Source organism: Nipponia nippon, unplaced genomic scaffold, assembly GCF_047370975.1.
Source record: "Nipponia nippon isolate SJK-2023a ecotype South Korea unplaced genomic scaffold, ASM4737097v1 scaffold_6, whole genome shotgun sequence".
Lineage (NCBI taxonomy): Eukaryota > Metazoa > Chordata > Aves > Pelecaniformes > Threskiornithidae > Nipponia > Nipponia nippon.
In genome coordinates, this window is record NW_028262380.1 from 11,923,896 (window position 1) to 11,945,095 (window position 21,200).

Below are 21,200 nucleotides of genomic sequence, written 5' to 3' on the forward strand. Positions count from 1 at the left end.
ATCATTCATCTCTTGGGTCTTCTTAGGCAATTATAGTATGAGATACATGTGCATGGACTATAGGATTCATGCAAAGTGGGCTTCTTTGCCTAAGATGAGCAAAAAAATTTTTAGAAATCAAAGGGCCATCCAGACAGCTAATCCAGCAGCTCCTGCAGTAAGTACATCAGCTCCAAACAATCACCCTATTCACACACTGCGGCATTTAGATGAGGAAATACTGTGAGTATATAGAGTTCATTAACCAGTTCAAACCAAATGGAAGTGTGGGCCTATGTGTTTCATCAAAATTAAGGATATTTTTTTGAATCACCCTAAAATACACCCTAAAAATGATGTCTGAGAGAGGACAGCATCTTGCAAGACCACTATTCGCCTAGATTTACCCAACTATCTTGAAAAGAAGTTTGTGATTTCTTTGGTGTCTGCAAGCTTCATTAACAAGTATGTAGATGCAAAACAGTGCATGATGTTAACAACCTTAGTGTAGTATGTCCCATTTTAACCTAAATTCCTCATGAATTGTCTCATGTATTTTTCTACATCATAGGATGCATGTATTTCCAGCAATAAAAGTATTTTTCAGTATTTTGCTGAAATAGATTAAAAATCTATTTGCTTAACAGATTAAAAACTGTTTAAATTGTATTAATGTTTAACATGTTGTTTATGTTTACATCATAAAGATTGGATATTCAGACTCCTTGGAACAGAGTTTACTTTCCAAGCATTTTTCTGGATTTAATGGGCCTCCTCATGGTGCAAGAGATTTCAAAGGAGGAAGGCTGTAAAGATCTAACATTTTTAATGCGTATGTCTTCAAAGGATAACTTCTGAAACTTTACTTGGGAAAATATGTTATTATTGCTACTGACCTGCCTATGAGCAGATCATCCTACTGAACATGTTACTTATTCAGATGCAGATTTATTTCCAAATTCCCAATACCTAATGATTATCTTTTTCTGTCAGAAATCAATGCTAATATCACATAACGGATTTTAAAAAAATCATTGTGAGCTGTATTAAGAGTTAATTAACTGAACTTAATACACTAAAATAATGTAAAAAAGAGGAAAGAAAAGAGTTTTCTGAATATTTCTGAAAGTTGTTTTTAGTATATAGTCATTAATGTGTTAAAACATGTACAAAAATGCATTAAAGGATCAGGAATATTTTCCTGCAGGTACTTGGAACTTAATAAATAATAAATGTGATGATTAACTACACGGGCAGAAGTACAGAACATTACCAAGAAAAAAACTGCATAAAATCTGGCCTTTGAATGGGTGTGCACCATTGTTTTTAATACATAAAAACACTTGAACGTACTCAGTTGTGTGTGAAGAGAAAACAAAAGAAGTAAGTGTGCTTGAATCAACATTGTATTTTCAAATGAAAAAGATTTAAATATTGCCAAGAGCAGTGACGGCCTCTGGAGTTGGGTGGAAGGGCAGCAGAGCCAGGTGAGCAGAGCACCATGATGCCGTTCAGTGCTGCTTGAGTAGCCACAGAGGTTTGTGCAGGTCTAGAGAGCTGAAGTAAGACCACCACCAGGGCTTCTCCCTGCTCGGCGGTGACCCTCCTCGAGCCTCAGGCTGCCCGTGTTGGGCATGAGGGTCAAAAAGTTCCAGCGGGTCGTATGGGTCGTACATGTCTTCCATTGATCGGCGGAGGAGCTTGTTGGGCCAAGCCTCCACAGGTCGCAATACAAAGTCGACTCGCCCAGCCCGTTTCATCTTGGCAGGAAGGGTGACCCTCTTCATCACCCGGCTGTATCCTGCTGCTTGGGCACTGATTATGTATGTCCCCGGAGGCAGGAGTCGCCAGTAGTCTCCATCAGCAGCTTAGGAAAGGTAAAGGCACAAGAAAACTGAGCTTAGTTTTTAGTCTTGCATCCTTTATAGTTTCATACTCACATACACGTGCATGCACAGATAGCACAAGCATTTAGGGGGCAAATTTTGAAAGAATCTCAGACTTTGATTCAGATTTTGAAAAAAGTTCAGATGCAAACTCTTGAATGACAAAAAGAGACTCCACCTGTGAAAGTCTGGCCTTTAGGAGCTAATGGAGTAAAATTTACATGCACAACGTCAGTAACTGCTGTGCCTGTATCACAGGGAAGGGAAGCTTTCCTTCATGCTGCTTTCCCAGGGGTACAAGGAATAACCCCAAAGAAATCAAATTAATTTAAAACTATGTGAAACTGAAGAAAGTGAAAGCAGAATCCAGGCTGCAATATATATATATATATACACACACAGATATAGCATGTCTAAGGAGCTAAGAAATCCCTGCTTTTATTATATTACATTCAATTACTTTGCAGACATTATAGCACATAAGCCTATGGAGTTGGAGCTGCAGCTGGTATAAATTGCCATTAGTGTAAAACGGGTGTAAATTTCCTCCAGCTGAAGGTTTGAGCCTGCAGGCAAAACCAGGGAGTTTTAAAATAGAAAATTTATTCTTCATTCTATATTTCCTTTATTTTGAATGGTAAGTTTCTCAACTTAGTTAATATTGCATTAATGTTATTTTCTCATGGAATTCCTCAGTCTTTTTTAACACCGAAATTAAAAGACATTTTAATCATATGACATTCTTAACACCACCTAACTCAAGAAAAAATACTCCTTTTTCCTTCAATGTAAACACATTTTTTATTTAATTCTTAATTCTTTAAGGGTCCATTGCCAATGGAAAACCATTGTCTGGGAAGAAGCTTGAAAAAGACCCTAATTCATGCCAGAGTCTCCCACCAGCCTCAAGAATCTGCATCATCTCAACTATTGTATTCCCTCTAGTTTTTTTGAAAGCTGGAAAGCATCCACTACATTATAAACCATTCTGGCTTTCCGAATTGATTCAACAACTATCATTAGAGAAAAATGTTACCATTCATGTCTTCTATTTTGCACTCCTATGGCCTACCCTGTTCTCACTGAAATCAATAATAAAATGAGAGCATTGATTTCAATGAGAGCCTAAAAGCTCAGAACTTTATGACTGTGAAAATTAACAGTTGCATATGCCTCGATACATGTTTACCAGCTGACGATAGGTATAAGGTGAATATAAGTCAATGTTCTAGTTTTTTGGACTTGATATAACTATTGTCCAAAAATAACATATATTTATGCTTTTCCACATGAACAAAAAATGTCTCCTGCCCTTCAATCACTGCAGTTATTCCTGTTAAAGTCAGTGTGGACCTTTTACTCTAATGTCCACACCTCGTGCTCACAGTATTTTAACTCACTTATTCTATGAGAGATCCATGCCTCCACATGCTGAGTTACAGCTCCTGAGCAGGGCTATTGCCATATTCCCCCAAACAGGAAACAAAAAGGTTAATTTCTGAATCTCATAGAAGACACATTGGCTTTGATGGACAGCAGAGAGTTTGGAAGTTTTAACAGCCAGGACTGCATCACCCCAGAGACACGACAGATTCCACTGCCAGTTTGATGTGTCGTCTTTCCTGTTATTCTAGAAACAAACCCACAGCTGAGCCTTCAATTCTCTGTTAAGGTGCCATTTCTATCAAATATGACAAGACTTTTGCAGGTTAAGCTCCCAGTGCCTTCACCCTGCCCCAGGAAACAGCTCAAACTAAAAATATTACCTGTGGTGACATCGTGCTGGATGCCCCTGACTGAAATACGAGCATTTTTTATTGGGTTGCCAAACTTATCAGACACAATTCCTTTTATCCCTCGATGAACCTGGCAAAGAAAAGCAAAGTTAGATGGGGGTCATTTATTACAGTACCACCTCCTCATCTTCTACAAGGAAACCCCTGTGGAGAGGAAACGACTTTCAAGAGGTTCAACCCATTATAGAGGCTCTTGGATGCTGATGCCCCTTCAGATCACATCCTCTGTTTTGGGAGCTCTAAGGGGGCTGAAGAAAAAGGATAACTGGACAAGGGCTTTTGGGGGCTAGGTATGTGGCTCTGCATTGAGTGTCCCTTCTCTGCACAGATCACTGGCACCTCATGATCTGACCACAGTGTTTAAAGGCTGTTTCTGAATGTCTGCCCTAGACCCAGAACCACAAAGAAATGAAAAGTTAAAGCTTTTAAAAACAATCTGATGCTCTATACACAATGAGAAGGCATCAGTGGTGCTATGAGTGAAGTTAATCCAGCATGAAGCAATGGCCCTTTAATCTATTCAAAGTGCAGCACTACAAGATGTGTGAAATAAATCAGAATCAAGCAGAATTATTAGCTTTCAGACAGTACCACTTATCAAACAATACACTGCCATCCTGGCAGCAGAATCAATTAATGCGGGTTGTATAAGGAAACCAGGTCTTTAGTATTATTTGAAACACAGAGTTTTCATTTTCTTTCACCACATCTAAAAGGATCCCAAACTGCTTAGAGATAAAGAACCAAAACTGATCAACTGTCTTGTGATAGACACACTGTTATTAATTTAAAGTAGAGCAGAAGCATAAGAATAAAATAAGAATAAGAAGGATACTTCTATATTAGTATTATTTAATGTACAATCTTTAACACAATATTTGTTAATAATTCTCAAATACACTGATGCACATTAATCAATATATAATATTTAATAAAAATCCTATCAGTGAATAGGAATAGGTGAGGGAATTCTTTAGCTACTTGGGACTGATCATTGCTCTGCTGCCTACACTTCACTACATGTCAGAATGTCATGATAGCAGTGGGTATAATATCCTTTTTCCCTTCTCTACAAGCACAGAACCCAGCTGCTTGAGCTGATGAGAAACGTGCTTGGTGACAAACTAAAGAGTGGTGTGAACTCTGTCATACAAGGAGGTGCACAAACTGCTCACTATATTTGAAGTTCAATAAAATAGAACAAAACAAAACAGGAAAAAATCCAAGTATTTAAATATTCAACCTCCTAAGGTTCTTTTTTTGCAACCTTCCAAAATGAAAACATTTTCTATTGGAAAATCTATATGACCTTTTTAAATGAAAAGTAATTCGATTTCGATTTTTCCCCTGAACAGCTATGATCAACTTGAGCTGTTCTTTACTTCAATTTCCCCCACACTTCTTTCTCTTCCTCCCAGTTTTCCCTCCCCATTATTCTTTGTCACAAAAGAAGAACAGAAAAAAGAACAAACCACCAAAACAGTAGAAAAAATATATTTGCTTTTCTGTTGGAATATAGAGATGTTTACAAATAAACATTAAAATATCCAGCTTTACAGTAATTCTTAATACAAAGCTGGAAAAAAAAAAGTCTAGTCTAGTGACAGCAGTTTTTTATTTAAGGTGAGGCTGTGTTGTCACTGCTTTTGTTAAATAGCCGTTCTGTACTGCACTTTTTAGTTTAGGAACAGCTCAGTATAAGGACTTGAAAACTGTCCCTTAAGAACTATTATGATGAAGCACTGCAATTTGCTTTTCAGCATGGACTTGAGGATTTATCATAGGGATAGTGGGGTAAATCTGGTCAGAAGAGTCATCTCAGACCCAAATTTAATTTACAGTGTAGACATACTCAAAGTAGTATGACCTCATCCAACTTCAATAATAATTTTGCAATTACAACATGATGGGATAAAAATGACAAAATTGAAATTTCTTTAACAATGTTGATTTGTTTTGCTTTAGCAAATATACTATTTTTGGTTTTGCCTCAAGTCTGTGCCACATAAGTTTGGGAGAGTGTTTTGATACCATGTCTGATGGGGAGAAGAGATCGGTGTTTATGAAAATGAATTCTACTTCTTCGTGTTAAGCCAAGTAGATTTGTACACACACCAAACAGCCTGGTATATATCAGAGTAAGAAAAGTTTGAATTGGTTATGGCAGACTTAATCCTTATCGGGAGTAATTCAGTCATCCTTATCTACAAAGTTGTTTTGCTTACTGTCCTGCATTTACTCAAAAAGCTTTTCCAGCATAGACTTCTACAGTATCTCACACCATAAAAATCTTTACATCTTGAAGACTTCAACTGCAATATATATGGATTTAACCCAGCTCCATTTGGATTCACTAAAACTCATTTTCATCAGACAGCTGTAAAATGAAATGAGTTTGGTAGTCTGTACTGTAGACTTTATTGAATGATAATACTTACCACAAGTAGAAAGAGGTTGCTTAGAAAGACCATAAAAACACTCCTAACAATTTTAAATTACTACGTACTCTATCAAAATGAGGCATGACAGAAAGCTAATCTACTAATGGCTGAGAGAAAGATGAGCAACTTCTGTTTCTGTGTTCACTTACTTATTGTCAGTGAGGTATTTGTTTTTGCTGAGCTTATACTTATTATTAAAAATGACTTTTAAATGGCATGTTTTAATGCTCACAGACATACAGTTGTTCCTTTAGAAGATCAGGCTTCATATCTTTTTTAACTACTTTCATCAAGAAATCAAGCTGAAAAGTGTGGAAATGGCATTTCTAGCAAGATACTTAGTACCTCTCCATTTCAGCTGCATCTAAATCTCCTGCAGCCATGTGGTAGGTTTTGGGCCACAAACATGGAATATGGACAGGAAAAAGTTGCAAGAAGCTCTCTGGAAAGTAGATCTTGTTGGTTTATTCTTCAAGAGAAAGGTTGATTCATATTTTGCTGAGTATGTGGGTTTTCTCTAGCATTAAATTTTGGACAGTTGATTTATAATGTTGCACAAAGTATTTACAGACAATTCCCTTTTTCACTGTTTTCAAGGCCTCTACAGTCCTCAGTCTCCATCATTCCTACAAGACAGGCAAAATATTATCTGTGTGTCCTGCTAGACAAACTGAGGCACTGTGGTCCCAAGTGGAGTGTGATGACTGAGTCGGTGCTACCTCGTCAATAACTAAAGAAGCAAATATCGACAAAGAATGAAGAAGAAAAACTGTAAGCACAAAGGTCTGTAAAAGCAGAGCTGTACCATTTCCATGTAATTCAGAAGGGCATCTCTGTTTTCATGCCAGATTGTAAACAGTTCTTCCTCCAAAGGAAACTTTTCGCATCCTACCTCCACGGTAACTTCAAAGCAATTTGTGTGAAGGTAATTAAAATCTGCCATACCTACAGGTTTAAAAAGAAAAGGGAGAGATCATGAACAAGCCATTTAACCCTTAATGGGAGCTTTGCTGTTGCAGTCAGCTGAATGCAATCCCTGTGGGTGTGGATATACATATTGTAAAGACTGTGCATGGCCAATACATAAAAAGCATTCAACAAATTCACAATTCTACATCTCATTTCAGCTACAAATTAACTAATGACAATGACACTTTTTTCAGGTGAAAAAGCATAATTTTAAATTATTATTCACCTGACCAAGAAGTAGCAATAGAGAGATAAGGATTGGTTAATCATGGTAATTGGATAATCAGCTGTATCAGAGGTGATTGCCAAGGGTCACCAGCAAAGATATGACCTTTTGCCATTAGTATGTTCAAAACTGTTTCTGTACAAAAGACATTGGATATAATTTTCAGAAGAATGTAAGCTGAAGATATTTAAACCTAATTCTCACTCATGCCCCAAAGCTCTCTAAATGCCTAGTTTCAACATAATTATTTGGGGATCCAGCTGAGTCTTATTTGAAAACACAAGGGAAGCACTGCTGAAAATTTTATGAACACTGATATTTCATCCATGCCAGTATTTCAGAAATCCTGAAGAAAACTAAAGACTACTCAGCATCATGGGTTTCATTGCATATTGCTTAAGATAAAATGTGCAAGAAGCTGGGTGGCTAAAATCCTATTTTTAGAAGTGATCCCAATAGAGGAAATCAAATTAGCAACCTAAGCACAAATGAATGGGATGTTTGTCTCTGTTATAGTTTTTCCTGAAAAAGAGTTTATTTAAACTGCACTTGCATAGTCTGCAGGATGGATTCAAATTCATGCTGCTAAGGAATGAGAGCATAGCATTAATCATTTATTTCGACATTTCAGATTTTAAAACTAGAATGATATTATAGGCAATAACAAATTTGACCCTTGTATAACTTGTTAACTTTTCTCAGGTCATATCAGAGCTGAATACATCCCATGGTAACTGAATATAGATGTTACCAACATACATTTTGCTACTTAAATCCCTTACAAGTTACTTCTTCCAGGGGACTGACCTAAAGCAAACTGAAACGAATAAAATTATTTCTTTCAAACCCTTGTGTCTCATAAAGGTCATATAGAGGTTTTACCTCACTCGATATGATGGTAAAGTGGTTTTACCTCCAGTGAAGCTGTACCACTCAGCACCATTTATAATACCTCCGCGTTTTACAAAATTTCCACCGCAACGAAGTTCGGATCGGTCTGAGATGACTGGATGTGCATCTGCGTAGGCTTTAGCCAGCATTTTAAACATCTGTAATAAAAGCGTTTGAAATACATTTGCTTTTACAAACTGTAAACTCTGTCATTGCTGCTAGTAACCATTGCTGTTGTGAGCCCAGACAATGAACCACCCTGCAACCTCGAGGCTAATGGAGGGGGTGAGCCTCCGTGCAAGCATATTCTGCCAGGAAGTTTTCACATATCTGCTTCTCCAAGGTCCTTCTCTGCAATACAATACATTTAGCCAGAAATAACATTAAATGCCAGTGGATTTTGTGATACTTGGCTTCAACCTATTGTCTGGGGCAGGAGTAGAGGGCTTGCTTGGTTGTACTTCAAGTCCCAGGTTTTAAAACTGAAATTAGCTCTCCCTGTTATGTTTTAGCTCTTGCTATTTTTACCCTTTCAAAAATACCTACACCAGCCTCAGCCCAAACAGATCTTTGCATTCGCCACTGCTGTTAAAAATAGACAGTGTCAATTTGCTTTGTGCTTCTCACTCACACAGGACAACCTGCCAGTTTGATCTCAATGACAGTTGCTTCTTTGCGGGGCAGAAACCATTCCTAAAAAGCGAAGGATAAGATATGGTGATGGAGGATGTCACCACTGATTTCCTAAGAGTCTTGATACCGATGAGGAGCAGAGGAGTCACCACCCAGAACGGAAAAGTGACAGGTACATGTAGTGAAGACAGAAGAAACAGCAGTGATCTGCAGAAACCATTTCTTTGAATCAGGTTCCTGCCATTTTTGTCCAATGTTTGTTCCAAATTTCTGCAGAAATCCCCCCTCTTATTTTTGCTCATTTGAACCTCATCTACAAAAGCTATAATTTCAGATTTCAACGTTGAAATGACAGCAATTATCAGATGTTGTAAGATCCTACCATTCAGCATCATGGGTTTCATTGCATATTGCTTAAGATAAAATGTGCAAGAAGCTGGGTGGCTAAAATCCTATTTTTAGAAGTGATCCTAAAACTTTATCCTTGATGTTGTCATCAAGGATGAAGACCAAAATGACAAAGCACACAATTTTGATCTAACATTTACGAATGTTTCTAATAATCACAAAGCTGAGACAATTATGGGATCGGGTAGGTGACCAAGGAAAGGTGGAAAGAGACTGATACGTAAATGTAAAGACAATTTTCCAAAACACTTCTGATGACCAGGCACTAAAAATCCTGACCTAATACAAAATGCTTTTGCATCTCCCTTGACTTTCTATGTGTCTAAATATTCCTCATCCCAGATGATTACATCTCCTTCAAAGTTCTGCTGGAAAGAAATGGATGTTAATTAAATATGTTAAGAAGTTTTACTGGCACTAGTTTGGGGTCAGGCCCGATATCTTTAATTTCTACAGGAATTTGGGTTTCAGTTCTGAACTTTCTGTGGAAGATATTTGCTAAAAGTTTAGAAGGTGCCTATGTGACTTAGGAGTATGTTCCTCACCTTTCCCAAAGACATCTGCAGATATTTTATTTCCAGTGAACAAGTCTTTCTTCTGTTTCACACCAAGAGGCATGAGGCTTTTGCCTGGCCACTGGTGCAAGTGAATGAAGATGGGTGGTAGTGAGAAGAGAAAGTGAGAAATCCAAAATCAAGTGAACTTGATTTTAAAAATAAAGTTAAACTTTTTTTTAAAAAAAGTTAAAATGTGCTTGGATAGCAATAAATTTATTATCACTTAGCAGCTAAGGTGCGACTAGTCATGGACCTCAAAAAAATTTAGACATTTAGTGTAATACAGTAGAACAAAAAGAAAAAAAACACAGGGGAATCCTTGTGACTTTGGAAGCATGATGCTTCATTTCGTAAAACGGGATTAGTGCTGTTACCTTGGCCAGCGCTTTTACCCCACTGAATGTCACAGGTTGGGATTTTCAGGGGGAAGGAAAGGAGTGTTTCACCAAAGGGAGTGAACTTGACTTGGTGTGCATCTTTCTGCTCCTGTGAGCACTGGCATCAATGCAGCTTCTTGTGTAACACAAAGCAAGAAGAGCCTGCTAAAACCATCCATCTCCACAAAAGCCAAAAAATGGGAAAGTTCTGGGTTAGGTGAGCTGAACCAGATGCAAGAATGTGAGTGTAAGGACATGGTCCAACTTTGAGACTCCTTGGTACCAGCAGGTACCAGCCGAGGCTGCGATACAGGCTAAAGAGGCTTGAAATCCGCAGTGTCTTGGATCCTTGTGCTACCACCTGTACACCATAAGGGACACAGGGAGGTGGCAGTACCCAGATGCATTTTCAAACAGGGCAACCTGGTTTGAATGTACTTTGCAGAATTTGACTTTTTAATTTCTGGCCATTATCTGCACTGCAGCATTTCACCCTGGGCTGCAGTCAAGGGTACAAACTTGCCTCGTTTCCCCTTGCATGGCAAATTCAACAGGTCAGCGGTCAGAACAAGGGTTATGGCTAGTGTATGGCAGCTAAACCAAGCTGCCATATTTCAGGATGCAGGTTCCCCAGCAGCAGCAGCTGCCGATGTCATTACTTAAATGCAGGTCACTTCACAAATACAGGGTTTATAACCTTCTGGGCAAAATTTAAAGTGATACAGGTAGTGTAAAGTTCCTGTGCTGACTCATTTGAAAATTGGTTTTAATTGAGGACATCCCCAGCCCTTCCCTGGGGGGAACTCAAACTTGAGTACTTATGGGTAAAGATCAGGGGGAAGGCTAACAAGGCAGATATCGTGGTGGGAGTCTATTACAGACCACCCAACCAGGACGAGGAAACAGATGAAGTATTCTACAAGCGGTTGGCTGAAATCTCACAATCCCTAGCTGTTGTTCTCGTGGGAGACTTCAACTTACCAGATATCTGCTGGAAATACAACACAGCAGAGAGGAAGCAGTCTCGGAGGTTCCTGGAGTGTGTGGGGGAGAACTTCCTGACGCAGCTGGTAAGCGAGCCAACCAGGGGAGGCGCCCCGCTGGACCTGCTGTTCACGAACAGAGAGGCCCTGGTGGGCGATGTGGTGGTCGGAGGCTGTCTTGGGCTCAGCGACCATGAAATGATAGTTTTCAATTCTAGGAGAGGTAAGGAAGGGGGTCAGCAAGACCGCTACCCTGAACTTCAGAAGGGTGGACTTTGGGTTGTTCGGGAGTCTGGTAAACAAAGTCCCTTGGGAAGCAGTCCTAAAGGGCAAAGGCGTCCAGGAAGGCTGGACGTTATTCAAGGAGAAAATCTTAAAGGCGCAGGAGCAGGCCGTCCCCATGTGCCGCAAGTCGAGCAGGCGGGGGAGAAGACTGGCCTGGCTGAATGGAGAGCTTTGGCTAAAACTCAGAAAAAAAAGGAGAGCCTACTGCCTTTGGAAGAAGGGGCAGGCGACTCAGGGGGACTACAAGGATGTTATGAGGTTATGCAGGGAGAAGATCAGAAAGGCGAAGGCGCAGCTGGAACTTGAACTGGCCACTGCCGCTAAAGACAACAAAAAAAGTTCTTGTAAATATGTTAGTGACAAAAGGAGGGCCAGGGAGAATCTCCCTCCTTTGTTGGATACAGAAGGTAACCTTGCCACGAAGGATGAGGAGAAGGCAGAGGTACTTAATGCCTTCTTTGCCTCAGTCTTTAATAGTCAAGCTAGTCATCCTCGGGTTTTTCAGGCCCCTGAGCTGGGAGATGGAGATAGGACGCAGAGTGAAGTCCCAGTTGTTGAAGAGGTGGCAGTCACTGACCTGCTCCTCCACCTGGATGCGCACAAGTCCATGGGCCCAGATGGGATCCACCCGAAGATAATGAGGGAGCTGGCAGAGGAGCTGGCCAAGCCACTTTCCATTATTTATCAGCAGTCCTGGTCAACCGGGGAGGTCCCGGATGACTGGAAGCTAGCAAACGTGACGCCCCTCTACAAGAAGAGTCGGAAGGAGGATCCCGGGAACTACAGGCCTGTCAGAGTGACCTCGGTGCCGGGGAAGGTCATGGAGCAGGTCATCTTGAGTGCCATTACGTGGCATGTGTGGGACAATGGGGGGATCAGGCTCAGCCAGCATGGGTTTATGAAAGGGAGATCCTGTTTCACTAACCTGGTCTCCTTCTATGACAAGGTGACCTGCTCAGCGGATGAGGGGAAGGCTGTGGATGTTGTCTACCTGGACTTTAGTAAGGCCTTTGACACAGTCTCCCACAGCATTCCGCTGAAGAAGCTGGCTGCTCACGGCTTGGATGGGTGCGCTCTACACTGGGTTAAAAACTGGCTGGATGGCCGAGCCCAGAGAGTGGTGGTGAAGGGAGTCAAATCCAGTTGGCAGCCGGTCACGAGTGTGTTCCCCAGGGCTCAGTACTGGGGCCAGTCCTGTTCAATATCTTCATTGATGATCTGGATGAGGGGATTGAGTGCACCCTCAGTAAATTTGCAGATGACACCAAGTTGGGTGGCAGCATTGATCTGCTGGAGGGTAGGAAGGCCCTACAGAGGGACCTGGACAGGCTGGATCATTGGGCCGGGGCCAACTGTAGGAGATTCAACAAGGCTAAGTGCCGGGTCCTGCACTTCGGTCCCAACAACCCCATGCAACCCTACAGGCTGGGGGAGGAGTGGCTGGAGAGCTGCCTGGCGGAACAGGACCTGGGGGTGTTGGTTGACAGCCGCCTGAACATGAGCCAGCAGTGTGCTCAGGTGGCCAAGAAGGCCAATGGCATCCTGGCCTGTATCAGGAATAGTGTGGCCAGCAGGACCAGGGAGGTGATAGTGCCCCTGTACTCAGCACTGGTGAGGCTGCACCTCGAGTACTGTGTTCAGTTTTGGGCCCCTCACTACAAGAAGGACATTGAGGTGCTGGCGTGTGTCCAAAGAAGGGCAACGAAGTTAGTGAAGGGTCTAGAGCGCATGTCTTATGAGGAGTGGCTGAGGGAACTGGGGTTGTTTAGCCTGGAGAAGAGGAGGCTGAAGGGAGACCTTATTGCCCTCTACAACTACAAAGGAGGTTGTAGCGAGGTGGGGGTCGGCCTCTTCTCCCTAGTAACGAGTGATAGAACAAGAGGAAATGGCCTCAAGCTGCACCCAGGGAGGTTTAGGTTAGATATTAGGAAAAAATTCTTCACCAAGAGGGTGGTCAAGCTTTGGAACAGGCTGCCCAGGGAAGTGGTTGAGTCTCCATCTCTGGAGGTATTTAAAGAACGGATAGATACGGTGCTTGAAGACATGGTATAGATGGACTTGGCAGTGATAGGTTAACGGTTGGACTCGATGATCTTAAGGGTCTTTTCCAACCTTGATGATTCTATGATTCTATGATTCCCAGTTTGTAGCTATCTTCCCAGGCTTTGCAGCCACAGACTATGCAGCAGCCACCTGTGTCTTACACTGTTGCAAACCAGGGATGCCATTAGGGCTTGCCCAGCTGCACACTGCATTGGGATGGAGCACTTTGTACGTGTGACTGCATCATTTCACTCAAAACTCACATGCTGTCCCTGTCTGGAGATGATGGAGGGACTGCTGTCCTTTCATCCCGCAGGTGAACTGCTTGATAAGGCACATATGGCCACATTCCTCCACCATCTACGCGTAAATCAGGACACCCCTAGCCCAGGTGATGGGATATAAGTGCACAGGTTTATGATTTCCCCTAGTCCTCACCAAGAGCTTCTGCAGCTTTTGTTACCACCCACCAGACATTTCTTACATGGGCTTTTTACCCTGCAGTGTCTGGTCTATTTTACTGCCAAATCATTTTCACACACGCATAGTCAGTAGGTATTGTACAGCTCAGATAAAATGGATTGATATAGAAAATGTTTAATAGTCATAAATATTTAAATATTTAACAGGTGCTGGTGAGAACTGTCACTTTAGAAGAAGTCAGCCCAGAGATATGCTCAAAGATAACAGATGCTTCAAGTTAAAGATCAACTTCTGACTGTTTTCAACTGCTGTTCGTTATCTAATGAACCACTTTTTCTTAAGAGATCAGGGACGTTTTTAACATATGCTAGAAGGCTGAAAAGCTAGCTGTTCTCCTAGTGGGCATGTCGGCAATGAATACTAGAGTGAGGAAACCAAAGGGAAATAGGAAAGATGGCAAAAAATTTCACAGAAGATTTACAGTGAGTCCCAAATGGGAACTTTCCAGGGACAGAAACCAGGGAAAAAACATTCCTGTTCATCTGACCTGGAATAAATGTTACAAGGCTGCCACCATACGGCAGCCAGCCTTTTCTTTTTTTTTTTTTTTTTCCCTACAGATTTCAACAGAAAATAACATTGCTGGTCAGGCTTGTTCCTTTTCTTCTGGAAATCAGTGGTAAAAATATCATAGCTTTCACCCTTTAAATAGTAAAAGCCTGGTTTTTCCTAACTTGTGCCTTGTCAAATTGTGTTTGGCCTCACAAAACATGGGTTAATCTTTACAGATCAAGCTGATAGTGTGTAAATGATCCTATATTTTAAGGCACATTAAATAAATGTATAAATCATATTATATATATGTATATATACATACATTATATATATAAACATGTTATTTATTACATATTTAATACATACATGCATACATAGACACACATGTATACAATCTAAATAAATAAAAATTTGTTACTTGTTAAAAGAAAAAGTTTCCATAGTTCCACACGTGGAAACCATACTGATACTCTCACCCTGCAAAAGCAACATTACCTTCTCATCAGGTGTGGGGGAGAACATTTTTTCCTCCATAGGATGCCTTGAATAGTCGTAAGGATAGGTCACAACCAGCTCACCCCCATGGAGGCTGGCAGAGAGCACAAACGGGATAGACCTCAACCACTTCATGACTGCTTTTGTTTCGGGGGCCACCTGAAATCCAGAAGATAAAAAATCTGTGAGTAGTCATGCAGCTCCAAAGGGATTTGGTCCTGGGCAGGATGAGGCCCAGCAAAGAAGGGAGTGTGTCAGACTGGAGAGCCATGAGGCTCTTGGGCTCTTCCATCCCAAAGGTTAATGGGGGAAGAGTGTCAGTTTGCTCCAGGGAACAGATGAGACACACTGTTCACTGTGGAAAAACTGAAAAAAAAAGTGAAAATTTTGACAGAAGAATAACTTTTTACTACAGTGACATGTTCAGCAGTTCAAAGTGACGATGGCAGCATTTTAGACTTGAAAAATCGTGGTGTTGTACCACTAGTTGCAAACCAAACTACTTATCTAATTTAATTTCTGAATCAGCAGGATTGACTTTGGATGGATAAACTGGAACATGGGGATTTATTTGTAACTCTCAGCACTTGTTGGAAATACATTTTCTTATTTGCTATCCTTTGGTTCAGGTTCATCTGCAAATAAATGAAAACTAACGCATATAAAGCTCAGCAATGACTGCAGTTTGCCTGCAGTGAACTGCTGCAGATAAGTCACAAAATTTGTCTTTCTGACAGTCCATGCTCATAACAGCTGCCAAGGGGGTGAGCACAGGACTCCCAAAGATGCTCAGGGACCCGTCTCCCCCCGACAGGCAGGAGGCTCCTCCATCCCCTTTTTCTGAGGAGTAATTTCACGGAGCTGCTCCAGTGTTGGTTAATTCTTAGGGGTAACAGTGTCATCTGGTGGCCGGTCCCTGCAAGCCCAGCCACACGCCAGTGCCCTTGAGGAGGTGAGGTTCCTTTCCTTGCAGCTTGTGAAGTTACCAGGGGAGAAGTGGGTGAGGGCAGAGGCTGCTAATCCGGACTCTGCTTTGCACAAGTGCAGATATGCAGATTTAAAAAAAAAAATGAGCAAGATCTGTTGTGACAGACTTAGTCCAGCATCTACACAGGGCTGCTAACATTTCATATCACCCTTTGCTTTGATTCCATCAGCCATCAGAAAATCATCTAGCCAGGATCCCAGAGTGGCTAATGACTAGTAACAGTGAACCAAGTCAGCAATGTGCAGGGGAAAAAAAAAAAACACAAAACAACCAAACAAACCAAACAAAACAACTAAAGACCTATACATTAGGGTTGTAATAATAGTAATTCCTGTTTTCTTTGCATCAGTCCCTATTCTGCTATTGGTAAATCACAGTTCCGGAGATGCAGTGGGTAGCACAAACTTAGGTGGGGAGCAGAGAAAAACACTGTGAAGCAAAGGCGCACCATGGATGTATTACAGCTCCCAGCAATGAGGTAGAAAGCAAAGTGTCTCAGGAAAAGCCATGTCTAAACATGGTTTTACCTGGAATAATTTAAGAAGATATCACCCTGCCCATTCCTGACCTAGGCAGGAAGCTACCTCCCTTCAGATGCCATATTTATTAACTGAGTCCTCCTGGTTTTCAGGTTTCCTTAAAATGTCATTCTGTAGTTGTTGAGCTGAACTAGTGCCTCCAGCCACTGCAGCTGTGCTATTTGAAAAGGCTGTGCCTTGTACTTGGGAAGAAATAGGAACATGAGGATTCCCACTGCTGTAAGGTGAATCATTAAAGCAGTAGCTTGTGGTTAGCATATGGACACAAGTCAGATTGTGCCACTTGTCCTCAGGAGAAACGGGCCAGGTCCAGTTTATCTGTCAACCTAGTGGTAGCCTCTGAAACTCTGTGTTGCAACCCTTTCAACCTCAGTATTATACAGAGGCCACTTAAACAGAAGATGAGATGTAACAGATAAAGTCTGACCAACTCAGGAACACAGAATGCACTTTGCACACCAGAAACCTAACCAAGGTTTTTTGTATGACTGGGAAGATTACACACAGAGTTTCCAGGAACGGCATGACCTGAAAAACATTTTTAAAAAGGCAGATAAAGGGCATTCCAAAAGGAAAGGACAAATGCTCTGCACTTTTTGCAGCCTCACACACCCACTCACACAACACAGAGGTGGAAGAAGAAAACAGCTCACCAGGTTTCATGGCAAGGAACCTGGTAGTGTCCAAAGAACACTACCTGCAGTGGTCAAAGTATTTGCTTTTCTGGTCTTTGTACAGTGCCCTGGGATTGTATGATAATGACCTTTATCCCAAGGGAATTTGGGACTGAAGCAGCCACTCTCAGCTGAACCCTGAAAGTGCTTTTTTCCTCCTTTGAACTCATGTCTTCTGAAGAGCAGAAGCCCCCAGGTGGCTTGTAAGGGGCTGTGAGTGACTGCCTGCCCCACAGGACTCTGTTTGGGGGTTCATGGGGTGGCTGAGGAGCTGGCAACAAGCCTGTATCCCCCAAGCGCTGCAGCACCAGCACTGCCCAGGAGGATGCTCCCCCAAACTCTCAGCAGCTCCCTGCCCTGCCTGCAGCTGCCCCAGCTCCCGCTGCCCAGCCAGAGAGGGCATGCCTGACACCAGAATCAGCCCTGCTGTCAAACAGGAGTCTCAGGCCTTGATAAGAAGATTTTTAAATTGCTTCTGCAATTCAGTGGGCAAGGGTGAAATGCACAGTTTTACGCAGAGAGCTCCTAAATTCGGTCCCTCCCCCTGATTAGCCAACTTGCTCACTAGATACCTGCACAACCCGCAAGACACTGCTGTGTCACAGAGTCAATGTCTTATTGAAGTGAATGTTGTGGAAAATCAGGAGTTTCAATGTCACTATTTTTATCCTAATAGCACTTCAGTGACATCATGTACAGTGATTAAGGCTTTGAAATGTGCACATCCTGGTTCAGCTCCACCGGATGATATCAGATGCTATCTGTGTCACTCTGGCATTTGACTATTCATAGACTTTTCCTTTAATGTGGGTTTTGTGGGGTTTGATTTTTTTTTCACCAGGTCTCTTGCTTTTTAGCCAGAGGAGATCAATTTTAAACTATCCATCTCACAAGAACAATTTGGGGCACAATTAGAAAACAGCTAAATTATTTCTGCATAAGTACAGGGAATGGCCACTACCCTTTTTAAACCTGAATCTCATTTCTGTCAATTATACTGCAATTAGTCACTGTCTCCATGGCTTTGAAAGATTTCTTTTTTCCCTTTTAAAAGAAATCAGACTCATTTTGCTAAAGACTATGCCAGCCTCCACTGGCACAACTTCCAAATTCTGTTTGAATCAAGCCAATTTAACTGACTTCATTTCAGATGAAGCCTGAAGTCTCTCAGTCTGAGCCCTCAGACCACTTATTACAATAACTCATAATAGCGGGGAACAAGACACGCTGTACAGCAAGGGTTACGGGGAGACAGGAGCACTCCTGAGTTTATGGGGTTGGCTGGGAGCTCAATTTCCAATTTCTGACCTTTATACAATGCCCTGCAATACTCAGATAATTACTTTAATAAGGCAGGTAATAAACACTATTAAGTAAATGAAAGCTGAGAGGCTGGTGTTGAAACATCCAATTTAATGTTTTTGCATGCACAAAGCCGGCTACTGTAAGAGCCACAAGTTCATCTGCCTGACAAAACTGAAGCTCATTATGGGAGAGCTGATTTGCCTGTCCTGTGATACCACCAGTGCAGGAGAGGGACTGGAGGCTGTGAGACCCCTTCCTGCCAGGTTTCTGAACCATATTTGTTGTGCAAAGCATATAGATTTGGAGGTGCTTTGGGTGTTGTTTAGGTCAGGACCCCTTTTGGGGTCAGGAGAACATCTAGATGTTCCCTGAGGCTTGGTACTGTGAGGAATGAATCGTTGAACCATCACCTTATTTCAATTTCTTCTTCAAAACCAAGAAAAGGTTTGCAGGAGAAGGGGTGTACTTATAACCCCATGTCCGCACCCACCGAGGCAGAGCTCAGACAGAGGGTGGTTGTGTGCCAAGGCCTCCTGGTCCCTTGTCCGTGGTGACAGACACCCTGGGGTGACCAGCACGCTGCAGCTGGGGCAGAGCTGGCTGCAGCAGTGGGGGTAACAATGGGAGAAATGTTAAGCTGTCTCCAGAGGTAGATGATATGCACATTATCCTGAGAAAGCGAGATGCTTTTATCCAGATTTCGCTGCTGTGAAATGGGGTACCAAAACACTGGGGCGGCACCAGAGATGCCTTTGGGATTTAGACCCAGCCTCATATGAGATCACCTGCAGCAGAGTAGAAAACTGACGTATGGTCTCTCAAATCTTCTGCTAATACACCAGCTGCTGAAAAAACCCTGTTCCCCACCCATCTGAGTCTTTGTGGTAGTAATAAAAATGGAATTAGAATAAAATGAGTTTAAAAGCAGAAGAAATTTGGCTTCCTGTGTTTCTTCTTTTAAGGCGAGCTAAGTTCCCATGCGAGTTGCTAGTGTTGGGGCCTGCTGGGCTGCTAGCAACACAGGTAGGACTGAGCTTTGCATTCCTGGACATCACATAGCACGAAGCTTAGTGATGATGAGCACGAGGCCCTGCAGTGCTGCCTCCATCCTTCTCTCCAGGCCTGGAGGCAGCAGCTCTCCCTTCCTGCACCACTGCAGCCTGACAGGCTGTTTCCATTGCTTCAGCTGGTTACGGTCATTTTTAACCATGCTTTTTGTGGAAAGCTGATGCCACACAACTTCACATGAAGCCTTTGTGTGTTTTCCAAGGCAGAAACCACTATTGCATCAAACCTGCACAGAGCTTAGTGCAATGAGAGCCAAGTCCATAAAGTCTTTAACATGCTACCACAGATTAAATCATTAATGATGAATCATTACACACTCGTGACCCCCTCCTAACAGTCATTATTCTTAATCTAAAATAGCAAAAACCAAATTATCCACAAATTTTCCCAATGATTTGTGAAATCTGCCTCTTTGGCCAGACCTACACCATGACTTTTCATGCCAGTTCTGAGCCTGTCCAGTTTAGTCCTACGTATAAAATCTGATTAGCAGAGAATAACTTCAGACCAAACAATCTCACTTTCTTAATTGCTGAGTGTCTCTGTAGTATATGTGATTTATAAAATCTGTAATTCATACCTTACCCCACCAGTAGGATTGTGGAATGGGGATGTGGTCAAGGCGGGCCCCACGAATCCCAGCTCTTCTGTAAGCCTCAGACGTCAAATCAGGGAAATTTCTGTTCAGGTCCAAGTTCTGAGCTGTCTGTCGTCCAATGACCCATCCGTTGTAACCAGCTCCCTAATTCGTAACATAGAAGCCAACCTCAGAATAACTTCCTGTCCCAAAATATCACTTTATGGAAATTGTTTAAAATGCCATTTTAATCAAGGGGAAATGTTAAAAGAAGTAAACTGAAAATGTCTATACTGTTAAAAAACAACACTTATTAATCATTTTTTATCCCCATGAACACTAACGCACTAACTAGCATGCAGGAAGCATTTCGCTCACCAGTGATGTGACTCATGAGAGGAACACAGCAGTTTCTTACTCAGCACAGAGCAGCATGCAGAGTGGGTTAGAGGAGGAGAAAAAGAAAATATAGCTGATGATCCAAGACAAGAACGTAAAAAAACCCAGACTCATACAACAGACAGAGCTCACCACATGAGCAGTGCAGAAAAAGAAAGGTCCTATTTTCATGCTAATGGTGCTGGGGACAAAAGTGAGGTGAAAAGAAGAATGTCGGATAACATATAATAGAAGTTTTGCTTTCACAGGTCTCTTTCAGACGCCAGCTGATCTCTGAAAACTGCCATCCATTATGAAAGCATAATAGTACAGAAAATGTTCACATTTTATTATACCTGCTCTTCTACAAGAGGCAGAATATCTATTCCATGATATTAAACTACATTTCCTTATAAAATAATTTAACAGTCATTAAAGTGAGTCAGTGGGCATTTTGTTCTAGAACTGGTAGCAGAGAGTGCTAAATGTGTGAAAAAGTAAAACACAGTCATTCCCACGTCATCGCATGCAGAGAGCAAAAATGACAAACATGGCTCTGATTTCCTCTTAGCTCTGTTCACATCGCCTTTGGAAAGCAACCTACCACCAAACCAGGCTGGGATCCTGGCTGCTGATTACTAACACTTCCTCCCATATGTGACACACCCCTCCCGGTTTGTCCTTTCCCATGGGGAATTTTAGAAACATGAAGCACTGAACATTT

At 41.9% G+C, this 21,200-nt stretch overlaps 1 protein-coding gene across 3 annotated transcripts in view; it reads right to left on the reverse strand.

Annotated features, from left to right (window-relative positions):
- Nucleotides 1–1,367: 1,367 nt before the first annotated feature.
- CPZ (carboxypeptidase Z) overlaps nucleotides 1,368–21,200 on the reverse strand; it is a 38,242-nt gene continuing 18,409 nt past the window's right edge. For all 3 annotated transcript variants that reach the window (XM_009471145.2, XM_087736636.1, XM_087736637.1), the window contains 6 exons: nucleotides 20,102–20,263; nucleotides 14,948–15,106; nucleotides 8,211–8,346; nucleotides 6,908–7,047; nucleotides 3,632–3,731; nucleotides 1,368–1,846 (listed from right to left, as the gene is read on the reverse strand). In XM_009471145.2, the coding sequence (XP_009469420.2) occupies nucleotides 1,491–1,846; nucleotides 3,632–3,731; nucleotides 6,908–7,047; nucleotides 8,211–8,346; nucleotides 14,948–15,106; nucleotides 20,102–20,263 (1,053 nt within the window). In that variant the 3' untranslated portion in view covers nucleotides 1,368–1,490. The remainder of the gene's footprint in view (nucleotides 1,847–3,631; nucleotides 3,732–6,907; nucleotides 7,048–8,210; nucleotides 8,347–14,947; nucleotides 15,107–20,101; nucleotides 20,264–21,200) is intronic.